Below are 15,821 nucleotides of genomic sequence, written 5' to 3'. Positions count from 1 at the left end.
GTCTAATCTTCTGAAACATTTTCTCGTGAAATACTTTGTTTTTATTTTCTCCTGTCCCCAGCGAAATGATGACCCAGAAACTTTACCATGTACAGTATTCCTGGCTTTAAACTGCATGTAACTTTACCATGTATTCATTGCCTCCTCTTCAGAGTGTGATATTAAAACAATGGTTCCCTGCAATATATTCCGCTGAAGGAATCGGCAGGAGCAAAGAGGAACCCCAAATTGGCTGGACGTCTCCCTCTGCTCCGCTCCCCTCCTCCCCCTCCCTTTCGCTCGCTCTCGCGCTCGCTCGACAGGCCAGGCTCCAAGTGCGCCACATCTTCCAGTCTCTGGGAAGGGCGGGGGGAGAAAGTGCTACTCTAAATGGACATGCTAGATGGCCAATCTCCTTGGAAAGCGCCCGGCGATTATGGCAGCCGCCGCCCAATGGGGTGGGTCCTGAGGCGGAGCCAGTGGGGTGTGAGAGTAAAGCGCGGTGGACTGGTGGCGGCGGAGGCACTTCCTCTCTTCCCCGTCGGAGCTGCGAAGCCGCCGGGAAAGGCGAGCGACCGCGGGGAGGCCGAAGGGCTATCATGATGCGGCTCCGTAGCCCCGCGCTGCTGAGGGACCTGCTGTGGCTCAGCCAGACCGGCGGCGGGCTTAGATGCTGCCATCGCCCGGCGCTGAGGTGGTTCCATCCCGCTTGGCCCGGGGTGGCCGGTGGCCGCCTACCCCTACGGCTGATGCCCGGGGGCGCCGCCGCTGCCCGTTCCTTGTGCACCGGCTCGGAGGGCATCCTGGAGGAGCCCGGCAAGGGCCCCCCGGCGCAGCAGCCGGCGGCCACGACGTCCTCCGAGATGCCCGCCTCGGCCGCCGGCCAGAATAGCCACAACGCGGGCGCAGGCAAGGAAGCAGGCGGCTTGGGGGAAAAGTGAGTGGCGGCAGCGAGGGGCGGGCCGGGGCCGTTGGCGGGACCGAAGGCCAGCCACACGGAGGCAGAGGGAAGGATGCTCCGGGCTCCCGGCTGCTAATAGGCGCATGCCTGCCTGTGCAGGCGTCTTCCTTCCGTTGACATGTGACAGGATGCTGCTCGGTAAATGTCAGGACGAGACAGCCACCGATTTGTGGGGGTCCCCCCGCGGTCGGGTAGATTTCTAGGAAAGCAGAACTGACGATGGGGCTGGGAGGTTGCCACGACAACCGTCCATGGCCATGCGGGGTGGGTGGGAGTTTCTTTACCATTCCCTCCTTCCTTTGATGCCATTTTTTCCCTTGGAGATTAAAGTCTCTTCCACTCTATTCAAAGCAAAGGGGTAGGGAGACGACTCAGTTGTGTTTTGGACATCATCAAGGAAAAAATGACCATTGGAAGGACCCTCTGGGCATTGATTTGAAGGGCTTTCTCTTACTGCTGGATAATTCCAATTAATTTATTTGCATCTTGAACTCTTAAGTTAATGGGCATTGAAACTGGAGTTTGAGAAACTTGCTATGATGCTTTAGTTTTGCTATATTTTACTTTTAAAATTAAACACTGCTATTATTTATGTGAGAATGTGTATTTGATATCTAAAATGCTTAGATATGTTATGCCTTTTAGCTAAGGGTCATAAGCTGATCCATGAAACAGGCCTGTACAAGGGTTCTGCTATTGATGAGAAATTGTCTCCCCATCTCTCCAGCACGGTCTGTCACTGGAGAACAGTGATGGGTTGACCTTTAACGTATTTCAAAATCCTTTGTAATTAATTCATAGCTCTGTTAAGAATTTTCTGACCCTCCCATAACAATCATCTGAATAGGGGATGGTTGGAGAAAGGTCTAAGAAAGAGAGAGAAAGGTCAGTCATATTCACTTTAGTACCTTCTGCGCCTTGCTTCTATTTCCACCCTATAATTTGTGTGTGCTCCTTCCCCCTAGACTATTCATAACAAAATGCAGTTTTCCTAAGGTTGAGGGAGGGGGGAACCACTTCCTGCCATACAATGTACAAGAGAGAATTGTATGAAATAATATGTTGGCTGAGTTTTTTAGAAGAATTTTCCTGCTGGAAAATTTATATCATTTATATTTGAGAATTAAAGTGTAGAGTAAGATAAAATAATTACAAAGCATTGTATCCAAAATATTGGATGTAGCTTTCAAAGCATCTTCAAATTGAATTAGTCATTTATTAACTGTTAGTCTCATTTAGAAAAGAGATACATAGAAATATCCTTAAATGAATAGAGTCTTGTTAAAAGTGCCTCAGAGGTTTTCTGTTTTTCTTCCCAGGAAAGCACTTTATAGCAGTCAATGTTTCTGAACAGAGGAATGTGCATTTTAATTATTGGCCCCTTCATATAAAATATGAAGCAGGGTTTCATTTTTCTTGGGGGGAAAAAAGGAAAAAATCAGTCTAAACCACTGACAATCAGTAACATAAATATTTCTGTATTGATCAGTATTTTCTAGATAGTACAGCTTTAAAATTAAAAAACTTTCAAAATTAAAAAGCCAGTTTGGTCTAGTGCTTAAGGCAATGTGTTAGAAACCAGGAGACTGTGAGTTCTAGTACCGCCTGAAGCTTGAAGGCCGGCTGGGTGACCTTGGGCCAGTCACTCTCTCTCAGCCCAACTCACCTCACAGGGTTGTTGTTGTGGGGAAAATAGGAGGAGGAAGGAGTATTTGGTATGTTTGCCGCCTTGAGTTATTTATAAAAATAATAAAGGTAGGATAGAAAATAAATAAAAAATAAATTTTGTTTTTATTTCTTTCAATGAATCTACTTAACTATGATTGCAATTGCATATAGGTATTTCTGGGATTCATCTTTAAATGGTTTACAAACCAGCTCATGAGCTGTGTTACATCTGAGGGGGAGGAAAAGCTATATTCTCAATTTCTTCAGTGCAGTTAATGATAGAAAATGGCTTGGGTGCAGTTAAATTTGGTTTGAGACTGTAACACCACTAACAAAACAGTGAGAGAAAATAACAAGTTTGTTAAAATTTCCAGGAAAACTATATTGGTTTTGGGAGAATCATAAGGCTTAAGGATTTATGGCCTTTGATTTGATAATTAGATGCAAAATTATGGCAAGGAAACTTAGAATTATAGAGTTGGAAGTGGCTGTTTAGAGTACTGAGTTCATGCTTCTGTGGGAATCCAAGCTACCATATATACTTGCAGATAAGCTGACCCTCGAAATTTTTGTATGTTTTAATTTTCACAACTGGCTTATCTGTGGGTAATCCATGGATTATCCATTTTTCATGGTATTTTGGTTAAAAATTTGAGGGTCAGCTTATCCACACATGGGCTTATCTACGAGCATATATAGGATATACAGGTACTTTTAAAAAGCATTACTGTATATACTCATGGATAAGTCCATACACAGATAAGCTAAACGGAATTTTTTGGGTGTATTTTGGCACCTAAAATTCTCAGCTGATTCGCAAGTATATACAGTAAAGGCCTGTCTAGCCTTATCTGAATACATACAATGAAGGAGAGCCCCCCACCCCTCTGGTTTTATTATATTGTTTTAATAGAGTGTGTGTGTGTGTGTGTATAAATAAATAAAAAGGTGTACCTGTTAGTGAGAGGTGATGAACTCGTCCTTGGGGGAGCTGGGGGTGGTGACAACCGACAGGAAGCTCTGGCGTGGGCTGGTCCATGAAGTCACGATGAGTTGGAAGCGACTGAACGAATAAACAACAAAAACCTGTTAGTGAGATTTTTTTTAGGGGCCTCAATGCTATTTATGTTACAGATTGTAATTTTGTTATCTATTTGCCACCTAGAGTAAATTTGGTAGATGGAAAGCCATTTAAATATGTTAAATAAATGAATAAAACCCAATACCAACAAAAAAAATAAGTGGCAGTTATACAGTGGAGACATCCCCCTCCCCTTTTTAAAAAAAAATTGTGTGCCTTCAAATCAGTGTTGACTCCTGGCGACCGCCTGGATTAGTCCCTGCACTTTTCTTGGCAGGTTTTTTTGGAAGTGGTTTGCCCTTGCCTGCTTCCTAGAGAGAGAGTGACTTGCTCAAGGTCATCCAGCTGGCTTTGTGCCTAAGGCAGGACTAGAACTCACTAGAACTTAAAAACTCTAGATAAGATAAATGCGAAAGAAAGAAAGAAAGAAAGATCACAAAAAAGATAAAAAATATCCATAGGTATTAATGAAATTAATTCAGTCCCTAAACATATCATTAAATCTAGACCATATAGAAACATTTTCTTCAACTTATTTTTAGAACTCAATGACTTTTCAAAAATAAGTAGTAGACTCATGTCCTGAATCCATTCTTTAAAATTAGGAGGACAAGTTTCTTTTCATTTATGTAAATTTATCCTTTCTGCCATGCCCCAGGCTGGATAAAGCCAAACCTCTTTGTGAAATAATGAAGTTCAGCATCACATTTAGGTTCTTAATTATAATATTTCTTTACAAAATTGTGCTGATATATGTAATAATTTGAAACCAAAATGAAATTATAGTTGGACAAGATCAGATCATATGACTTAAAGAGCTTTCAAATTTCATACAACATGAGCACAAACTGATGTCCAACCCTAATAAGAATTTCATTTTTAAATCATACAAAGTTTCTTAACATTTATTCCTATTTTAATTCTCTAAAACTGGATATTCTAGTTCTTTATTCCACAGTTCAGATATAAAGCTAATACTACCTTTAATTTTCCTTTTTAATTCCTTATACAATTGGATTGTTAGTTTCTCTTCAAGTGCTGCATTTCTTACGTATTCTAGAATTGCTAGTACCCTGCTGCTGCTAAAGCATCCAGGCCATTCTGTTTAATACATTTCAGTTGTATATACTGCTTAGCAAATGTTGTGAATAAGTTTTATTCAAAACACAATCTCTCAAAGTCTTTAAAACAACCCATTAGAAATCAGTTGATTCAGAGTACTGATCCATTGATTGGCCCAAGCATTCCAATAAAATATTTTCCCTGCTATTTTCAGATTTGGATTATTTTACAGTGTCAGTTTTTCATGTGATTTGGGATCAAAATGTAAGTACTAATCAATTAATGAGCATATCTGCTTGGCAGTTTTCAAGGCTGGAAACAAAGATACTTGTTTGATATACTTGGATCTAAAATTTCAGAAGTATTTTGCACTTACTCTTCAGGTAGACCCAAACAGGGGAATATTTATAAAAGGTCTCATTCCAGAAGAATATGGATATTAAAATAAAAGCGTTTGAAGAGAAAATTAGACTCAGGTTTTTCAATCAGTGGGATGATAAGTGTGAGAGTGGGAGGTCCTGCCTTATTTAAAGAACAGAATTCTAGATATTCACTATCAAAGTCTGATCTTCATAACACAGGTGTGTGGAAGTGTGTCATGGCTCGAAGAAAAGAGACTTCTGAGGACCTCAGAAAAACAGTTGTTGATGCTCACCAGGCTGGAAAAGGTTACAAGACTATTTCCAAAGAGTTTGGACTCTACCAGTCCAATGACAGGCAGATTGTATACAAGTGGAGGCAATTCAGCACCATTATTACCCTCCCCAGGGGTGGTCAACCAACCAAGATCACCCCAAGAGCAAGGCATGTAATACTCTGGGAGGTCTCAAAGAAGTCCCAGGGTAACATCTAATGAACTAAAGGCCTCTCTTGCATTGGCAAATGTCAATGTTCATGAGACCTCCATCAGGAGAACACTGAATAACAGTGGTGTGCATGGCAGGGCTACAAAGAGAAAGCCATAACTCTACAAAAAAAACATTGCTGCCCATCTACAGTTTGCAAAAGAGCTCGTGGATAAGCCAGAAGGCTATTGGAAGAATGTTTTGTGGATAGATGAGACCAAAGTAGGACTTTTTGGCTTGAATGAAAAGTGTTATGTTTGGTGAAAGGCAAACACTGCATTCTGGCATAAGAACCTTATCCCATCTGTGAAACACAGTGGTGGCAGTATCACGGTTTGGGCCTGCTTTGCTGCCTTTGGACCAGGATGGCTTGCCATTATCGATGGGACTATGAATTCTGAATTGTACCAGCAAATTCTACAGGAAAATGTCAGGGTATCTATTCATGGACTGACAGTGGGTCATGCAGCAAGACAAAGGCCCAAAACACACAAGTTGTATGACCAAAGAATGGTTAATAGTTAAGAAGAAAGTTAATGTTTTGGAATGGCCAAGTCAAACCCCTGACCTTCATCCTATGGAAATGTGGAAGGATCTGAAATGGGCAGTTCATGTGAGGAAGCCCACCAACATCCCTGAGTTGAAGCTGTTCTTTAAGGAGGAATGGGCTAAAATTCCTCCAAGCTGCTGATCAACAGTTATTGGAAATGTTTAGTTGCAGTTATTGCTGTCCAAGGGAGGCACACCAGCAAAGGTTCACATATTATTGCCACACACAAATATGTAGCTTTGGACAAGTATAATGTTGCTGACTCTTGTTGAATTGGGTTCTCTTTATCTAGTTTTAGGACTTGTGTGGAAAGGAGATAACATTTCAGGTCATATTTATGTAGAAATACTGCAAATTCAAAAGGGTTCACAAACTTTTAAGCGCCACTGTATCTGTCTAAAGCATCTAATAGGGAATACTTCTTACAATAAACATTAATCTCAATGTAATACTTATTTTGATAACTTTAATCTTGCCTCAGAGACTTAATGGAAGTTTTAATCATCAAATTATGTCTACTGAAATTGCATCAATACATTTAAACATGTTTACGTCAAACTATTAAGATATATTTTGAGAAAGTTATAAACCCAAATAGTGTATACAGTCTCTACAAAAATTGTAAATCCTAATCTCTTGCAGTAGGCTGGAGATATAGTGTGCCCCAAAGACAGCAAATTAGATTTTTTTCATAGTTAATAGTGTAATCCGAGCATAAACCATATTGCTGTATAATGTAAATAAGCTTTGGTAGTAGCATTGAAAAATATCCAGAATAGCCATAATACCATCAGCAAATAAGAACAATTTATATTCACTGCTGAGTGTCACCTCACCCTTAATATCTTGAGACTCACTAATAGAAGAAAATTAAAGGCAGGGGGTATCATTGGCAGGTGTCCCAATATAATTTGATAGACTGAAAGATAAATCTACTGGGTGAAAATAATAAATTGAAATCCAGTGAGCAAAAGATGGTAGAAACCAGTATTTCTTGAATAGCTGTAATATAAGCCTCATAAAATGATAAAGGAAATATGGAGAGAAGATGATTGATTGTTGACCTGCAACAAAGTCCTAGAAAGTTTATGAAAATTCTGTACTATTCAACTGGAAATTCATATCAGTTTTTAAGATTGCTGTTAAACATAATATTGAGTATCACTAATACAGCTTTCTCCAATCCACCTCCTAGGCCACAGAAAGAGTTGTACATTAGGGTAGAATATGTCTTTCTTGCAACATGATATCAGGCTGTAATTTTAACAACTTGTTGCAAATTTGTCTCTTTTTAAAAATCTGAGTCAATTTACATACTGACTACTATAAGTACTGTACTTCCTTGTAGACAAAATATTTTTCAAGGTTAGTTTCCCAGGGTTAGAGACATCTTCCACTATAATCTTACTAAAGAGCAAGTACACAAAGAGAAAATGTTAAAATGGTGAATATAGATCTAAACTGAAAGAAGTTAAGCATCCAAAAAAGAAAGTACCCACCCCAATTGTTCTAAAGTCAAAAGAAAAGTATAACTCAGTTTTAAATGTCCAATTTGGCTTGGGTTACTGCCCCCCACTTTCCCCCTTCCAACCTTGGGAAGAAATACATAGAATAGAAATGCCCCATCAACTATTAAAGAAAAAGGAAGATCTGGATAAATCATGATTTTGAATCTATAGTATTTCAATTTAATAGCTTGTCTTAAAAGTTGTAAAATATGGTCAATGTACTGGACTTCAAAAATTTAATATATAAAGACACAAATATATATATATATATATATATATATATATATATATATATATATATATATATATATATATCCCTGTAAGAGATTGCCTCTTGCTTTTAATCTGTAAGTATTAATTACCTCAAGTTTAACATCAACTGGCAAAGAGAAGAGTTCCTGAATGCATTATTCCATATAGTTTAACAAAGCCTTCTGCCACTCAGCATCTTGAAGGTAGGTTAATTATTTTTAAATTATATCTGGTTAATTGCCCATGTACTTTAAGTAGTTCCGTTTGTAGAGTAAAATGAATTTATCCTCTGAGGTCTTAATTCTGGTTTCATGAGAAATAACAGGGATTCCCTTGAGTGCTTTCAGATCTTTATCAAATGTAGGAACTTGAGCTTTCATGATTTTAAGGTTACCATGGATCCCAGATATGCCAGTTTTTAAAATTTAAAATTTAGTATTTGTTTAGAAATGGACTGTAAGTCAATGCTAGTTTTCCGTTCTTACTAGGAAAGCAATACATTGGAGTTAATATAGTTCTGTCTAATCCATTGACTTGAAGAAGGAGTCATTACCTCTTCCTCTCTGTCTGGGATTGTCCCGCTTTTTTCCCTCTCCATTATCTGGAGAGTATCTCTTGCCTTGAGATGATTTAGGGGGAGCTGTCTTCTTCATTTTAGGAGGCATATTGCTAAAATGTTATGTCAGAGTTATTTGAAGCAGCCTGAAAGTGTTTGAGCATAAATAATTTACCATTCAGCTATCTATATGAGCAATTCCATCCACAGGATCAGAGTGGGGTAAAGAAAGCAACTACCTAGGTAGCCATGAAAGCTAAAAGTCCACTATCTCTCTGGGTAATTAGTTGCATTGTCAAAGTCCTCTTGTTGATTTTTTCCCCCCACCTTCAATTCCAATCTACCTTCCTGTACCTTAAATCCTTTTTTTCTACATTCCACAACAAGAGTGAATAGGTTTTGACCTTCTTCTATGTGACATTCCCACCACCCCACCCCCAGTTGTCTTTTGTCAAGGCTAAATATTCCCAGCTTCTTTAATCCGTCTTCATAGGACTTTGTTTCTAGCCCCTTAATCATCTTTATTGTCTTCCTCTAAATCCTTCTTAAAGTATAGTGCCCAGAACTCAACATAGTGTTCAAGTTGGGGACTCATCAAAGCAGAATGAAGTACAATGATTAATTCCCTGTGATTTGTAATCTGTACTTTTGTAGATGGAGTCTAAACTAGCATTTGCCTTTTTACAGTCACATCACACTGCTGAGTTATATTCAGTTTGCAATCAAATATTAATCTGAGTACTTTTCACAAGTACCATGACTATCCCATATTTCCCATCATACCCGTGCATTTGATTTTTTTACTGAATGAAAAACTTAGGATTTGTGTTTCTTAAACTTAATTCTGTTACTTTTAGCCCATTTCTCTAACCCAGCCTTTCTCAACCTCTTGACCCTGGAGGAACCCTTGAAATATTTTTCAGGCCTTGGGGAACCTCTGCATATTCAGGCTTAAATAGAGGCCAGAAGTTACAAAATTATTGTATTTGTTTCATGTGTAGGCCTATAGATATGCATTAATAGTGTTCTTAAATTAAAAATAAAGAATGAAACTTACCTCTTTAATGTGAAGTTGCCTGAATTTGAAATAAGTTTTTAAATAAATCATGATCTCCCAGGGAACCCTTAGTGACCTCTCACAGAACCCTGGTTGAAAACATTGCTCTAACCTGTCAAGATCATTTTGAATTTTGTTTCTCCCCTCTAATACATTCAATTTCCCATCCAATTTTGTGCTGTATGGCAACTTTGATAAGCATTCCCTCTATCTCTTCATCCAAAGCAGTAAGAAAAATATTAAGAGTGTTAATACTACTTCCCAACGTGATGAGGAACTATTGATGAGCATTTTAGTATGATTTTTGAGCCAGCTACATGTCTACTGAATTATCATACTGACAAGCTCACATTTACCTGGTTTGCTAATCAGCATTTTGCTGAAGTCAAGATATATTATTTCTACAGTATAGTTTTCCCACATCTATTAAGGAAATTAGCCAATCAAACACTGAAATAAGATTAATTTGACAAGATTTATTCTTGATGCTGACTCCTTATAAATAAATAAAACATTTAATCAATTAAATGTTTTAAATGATTATGACCTGCTCTAGAATCTTTCCAAATACTGTAAAGATGGCAGGCTAACTGATCAGTAGCTTGCTGTATCTTCCTTTTCCCTATTTTTGAAGATAGAGACAACATTAGCTCTCCTTCAGTCAGTTAATGGCACTCACCAGTTCCCTGGGATTTCTCAAAGGTATTACCTAAGAATTTGGCCATTCCATCACTTTCTTTAGTAGTCTACACTGAAGTTCAATATCCACATTCTGTTAGGCTTTATTATCTATATATTTGTATACATTAAGAATTCTTGAGATCAACCAATAAATTCAGATATATAAAAACCCTGACATCTCAGACTCACCCCTAAAGTGTTTTGGTAAGTATTTGATGTTGCCCGAATAACTTGAACACTGGAGTTCTGATACCTCAAGGTGGAATATTTTATTGTTATACATTCAATTAGCTTATGCTTCCTAGTATTCAGCTTAACTTTGTCTCGTAATGGACTTGAGATCCTGTTAGATCCTTCATCTTTAAATCTTTCTTGCTGTTCTTTCATTTTATTATTGTGTTTTTTTCTTGTAATGCTTTTCACCTAGTTGAATTCATTATGCTTTCTCTATAAGGTATACTTTCTAGAGAATATAACATTTTTTTAAAAAAAATCATCTTTTTGTGTAGTATGAATTCAGTAGCATACAACATAGCATACAACATTAATCCTGGAAGAATGCTGATGAATAGCTCTTTGAATGTTATATTGATGCATTTTATTACTGCCTTATGCACGTAGTACTTTGAACTGTATAACTTTCTTACCAGGTTTCTTTGCTACACATTTCTTATATTTGACAATTATATGTGGACCTAAGTCAAAATCTTGCTAAAGACAAAGCACTGTAAATTACAGTATTGTATTTCCCTTGATTATTATATATGCTGCTTTATTCGAGTGCTACCTGGGCTGGATTGGTATAATTTTGCTTTATTCTAGCTACCCTGGCAGCTTCTAAATGTGTGGGGGCTGGCAGCTCCATTACTTTCACATATTTTTGTGTATTGAAATGGAAGCAACACTATCATAATCCTGACTCACTATGGTTAATTTACATTCTAAATGTTATTCAAATGAAAGAATCATATGTTTACAAAAATATTTCTCTATTAGATATTTCTAGTACTCTAAATTCATTAATATCTGATGTTTAAAAATATATTATTATTGTACATATTGTTTACATATCTCTAAGGAGTTTTTAATGACTATACTGAAATAGTTTATTAAGAAAATAATACAAAATTATATATTCTAATCTTCAATTGGAATTAATTTTACTGGATTGACTTGCAACTATTGAAAAAAAGATTCCACTGAATGCACCTTATTTGCATTTCAAATGCATTCCTAAAGCCTTGTGTTTTGGATGTATAAATATTTATAGTTACAATGACTTTCAAAAAAATAATTTTTGAAATTTTCCAGTTTGATCAATATTGTACCCGTATATTATGTGACTAAATTTTTGAAAAAGTATGCTTTTAGGAATGGAAACATTTCAGCAGAATTTAATAGTAGAAGCTTTCCAGTATGTATCTGTCAGGTTCCCAGTTTCCTTTTCCATGTGGATGTAGATATAATTGTGCCTACATTCTACCCTTTACTGTTAGTTCTGTTATATTCCCCCGTGGCAGCACATAAATATGAATAATCTCTGCTGAGGTTTGTGGAAATCTCATTTACAAGTTCTCTAGAAGAGATTCTTTTATGCTCTAGCATACCTTCCATTTTGGTTTATCAAACTCTTGTGTGTACAAGGATCCAGTTTAATGGATTTCATATGCAATGGATCAAATTTGCTTTGGATGTTATCCTCAAAATAAGGAATATGTCCATTATTCAGAGTCTGTCCAGATCGTCGTTGGTTCTGCCCATGCATTGATGTTTTCTGTGTAACCCTGCACTGCTGCTCACCTTCTTCCCCCTGAAGACAGAGATGGGAGAGAAGGGACCCTGAATTGTCCCTTTTGCCTTCTTAGTTCATGTGGTCTGCTATCTACATGCCATGTTTCAAAAGCAAAACTCTGTTTCCTTCCATTCATTTGGTTTGACTCAAGTTAGAATGAAAAAACTATCTTCTTTCTTCTTCCCCACCTCACATATTTTTCCCATATTTTTCCACTTTTAGATTTAATGGACATAGGGCTTCAGCAGGTGTCCCTTTCTCCCAAATAATCTGTTAAATTGTGGTTTCACTGTAACAAGTTTCAAAATTAGCCTGTATTAATATTTACATTAGAATTAGAAATCTGTATTATAAATTTTGTAATGTAGCAGTTTGCCAGATGTTTATTTAGAATGTTCACTGCAAATGAAATTGTATATAGATAAAATAGATAAAATGTTCCCATGCAAATTATTCTAAAGTTTAGATATAATACCACCCCCAGCAAGCCTACTTGCTTACAGTCTGAGGTGAGATCAGGAAGGGAAGTTGCATTAAAAATGCTAAGTTAACCCAAGAAAAATTAGTTGAAGTAGATTACTTGAAAAATAATATATTGTCTAGTTCTGAATACGATTCAGGGTTCTTCCTTTTTTTCTCCTTGCCTGTATAGGAATACAGCACATCTACAGTACTGTAGTTATTAACCTGGGAATATAGTACATAGTAGAGCTGTGTATGCTTTGAAAATGATAGGCAAGCTTGTTGTGGACCTCACATGAGCACAGCACCTCTCTGTCGATCATTAAATCAGACTGTCTTTTTTGCAGTTTCTGTGTGAAACTTAAAATGTTTTATCTCCCCCGAGGCCTGTATGGCCTCTGTTAAGACCTGCCACAGATGTTGGGTTAAAGATGAAATATGAACCTGCTAATTTTAATAAAATTGTGACATAGTAGAGGTTGTTCTGCTCCCTTGCTGCAATGCTTTTATTGTTATTCTGTTTTTTCCTTGCTGAAAGAGCCAGTTTGGTGTAGTGGTTAAGGCACCAGGCTAGAAAGCGGGAGAATGTGAGTTCTAGTCCCCCCTTAGGCACAAAGCCAGCTGGGTGACCTTGGGCCAGTTACACCCTCTCAGTCCTAGGAAGCAGGCAAGGGCAAACCACTTCCGAAATCTTGCCAAGAAAGCTGCAGGGTCTTTCCAGGCAGTTGCCAGAAGTCAACACTGACTCCAAGGCGCGCGTGCATACACACACACACACACACACAAAGCCAACCAAAGTTGTTGGAGAAAGGGTGGCCTTAGAAATTGACTGAATAAAAATTATAAATAAATTGAGCAAATAAGCACTTCTTCCTAATCATTTTAAGCATTACAGTCCTAGTGCTTCATTGCATGTGTAAAGCTCCTTTCAGTGCCTTTTTTTTTCCTGGAAGAACTGCAGTCCCAACCTCCATTCTATTTTGAGAATACATTATTTTCAAATATTTCTCAGTCAACAAGCTTCTGTTGTTCCATTCCAAGTGCAGATTTGTTTTGATAAATTGATTAACTTGGGAAAAATATAAGACAGTTTCACGTTTCCTCTCCCCCCTGACCCAAACCAATCTCTCTTTCTCAAATAGTATTAAAATTTGAACATCCATTTGAGATACTGTACATTTGGAAATATGAGGACTGATAAAAGGAATTTCCTGCCCTTAGATGTGTGATGGCTACTGATTACAGTACGTTGCAGAGGACTATTATTTATTCGTTTGTTTTCTATCCTGCCTTTATTATTTTTATAAATAACTCAAGGTGGGGAACATACCTAATACTCCTTCCTCCTCCTATTTTCCCCACAACAGCAACCCTGTGAGGTGAGTTGGGCTGAGAGAGAGGGACTGGCCCAAGGTCACCCAGCCGGCTTTCATGCCTAAGGTGGGACTAGAACTCTCGGTCTCCTGGTCTCTAGCCTGTTGCCTTAACCACTAGGCCAAACTGGCTCTCTTATTATTAGACAAATTCATGGCAAATAAAGCTATCATAAGCTACAGTACTAGTTTTAATGGCAGTAAACTGGTTTCAGAACCAAAGGCAGCATGCTTTAAATATCAGTTGCTAGGGAGCATAATTGGAAGTGGACAGTTGTTTTTATGTTCTGCTTGTGAGCTTTCTTGATGCATCGCATTAGGAACTGTGTGGCACAGAAAGCTGAATTGATCCTGCAGGATTGTTGTTAGGCATAATCTTTATTTCTCAGCTCTACTCACCATGGAGAGGGACACAGAGAAAGAAGGTAAAGTTGCTCAGGTTTTGCTGCCATTAGTGAAACTGGAGTGGATGGGTAGGGAGAGGGGTATGAATTGAGAAAAGACATTTGTATTTAATTAAATTAATTACAATGTATATGCTGGTCTATGACCATAATAAAGATTTGATTTGATTTGATGTATATTTTATTAAAACATTAACTGGGTTACTATCCTATGTAGCATTTTGAGATTGTAGTCGGATACTTCCTTAGAACCCCAAATGTGTTTCTGAGCCAATGTGATTGTCTAAAACCACTCAGTGTGTATGCTGTTTTCAAAATACAGGACTTTCTAGTTCCTGAATTTTATAGTCTTTTCTGTTTGGCTAACATTGACAGCTTACTAACAGATCTTGATGTCTCAGTATTAGCTTAATCAGTCTTCTGTGGCAATCTTTGTCATAAGGCCCAAATTTGTTATTTCTTTCCTTGGCTAAAGCCATAGTTCAGATGCTCTCAGCTTTTAGAAAAAAAATGTTTAAACAATTTTATTTCTTAATATAATTCAAATTTGCTATTTTGGAACTTGGTTCTAGTATAGATTGTTACGTCACAACTCTCATTCTGTAAATTAAGAACTGAGATTCAGAACTTTAAAATTCACTTTATGGCCTTGTAATGGATGTTTGAAGGCCAATATTATCTTTGTTGTACCAAAGTGACTTGTCGTGTCTTACGGCTTCAAATTAGCTTCTCTCTGTATTTTCTCAGTATAGACTTTGCAGTGAATAAACACTCACTTCCACGTAGTAAAGATAATGGTTACAATGCCATGTCCACTTTCTGTCTTAGTTCTTTTTGGCTTATGCTGAATATGTATTTTTCTAAGTATTTAATGATGCTAAAACACTGCTGTTAGGCTAAACAAATATTACATAACATTATTGAGCTGTGAAATAGGGGAAGAAAAAGCTTATACTGCAGTTTAAACTGATAAGCTTTACCCAAGATAGTCCATTTGAGGTATTTTCTGTAAATAAATTGAATGTTTGCCATGTTCTCTGTAGTTCAGTGCCATAGCTAAATACTGGGCTAATCTGGTTGATTTAACTGCAACAGATGTGAATGATATATAATCTGTAAGGTTATTTAAAAAGTATTTTAAGAAGTTGAACTAAACCTTAATGTTTGAACACTGGAGGTTATAAACATTTCTTAAAAGTATATGATGTATATCTGTATTAAATGTTCTATGGAATTTAAAGTTTATAAATTAATCTTATATTTTTCTGGTTTTTAATTAAAAATCACAAATTGCCTCTTGCATCAACTAAAAAACCCCAAATTCATAAAACGTTTTTTGTTTTAGTTAAATTATTAGCCTTAATCTGTGAAGTTTTAGTCTTACGTTTTCTGTACTTGAGAAATGTATCTGAAGTCTGAGTACTTTTTCAGAACTGATTAATATATGTACCATTAAATATTAAGAAATATTAACAGACCAGAAGAAAACTTTGTGTACAACTTAGTTGTATTTTTAAGTTACCTGACAAGCAGGCACTGATTGAAAGGTTGAACTCATGTATTAAATTGGAAATGAACTACATAGCAAAA

The 15,821-nt window shown here is 37.2% G+C and overlaps 1 protein-coding gene across 3 annotated transcripts in view; it reads left to right on the top strand.

Moving 5' to 3' along the window:
* Window positions 1-544: 544 nt before the first annotated feature.
* The window catches only part of GLS (glutaminase), a 76,304-nt gene continuing 61,027 nt past the window's right edge, over window positions 545-15,821 (top strand). For 2 of the 3 annotated variants that reach the window (XM_063318056.1, XM_063318059.1), the window contains exon 1: window positions 547-916. In XM_063318056.1, the coding sequence (XP_063174126.1) occupies window positions 579-916 (338 nt within the window). In that variant the 5' untranslated portion in view covers window positions 547-578. Of the gene's footprint in view, window positions 917-15,821 lie in introns of all 3 variants that reach the window. The other variant, XM_063318057.1, reaches the window with a different exon arrangement.

The sequence above is a fragment of the Candoia aspera genome, chromosome 1 (genome assembly GCF_035149785.1).
Source record: "Candoia aspera isolate rCanAsp1 chromosome 1, rCanAsp1.hap2, whole genome shotgun sequence".
In the NCBI taxonomy this organism is placed as follows: domain Eukaryota; kingdom Metazoa; phylum Chordata; class Lepidosauria; order Squamata; family Boidae; genus Candoia; species Candoia aspera.
This window is presented reverse-complemented; position numbering and strand designations above follow the sequence as displayed.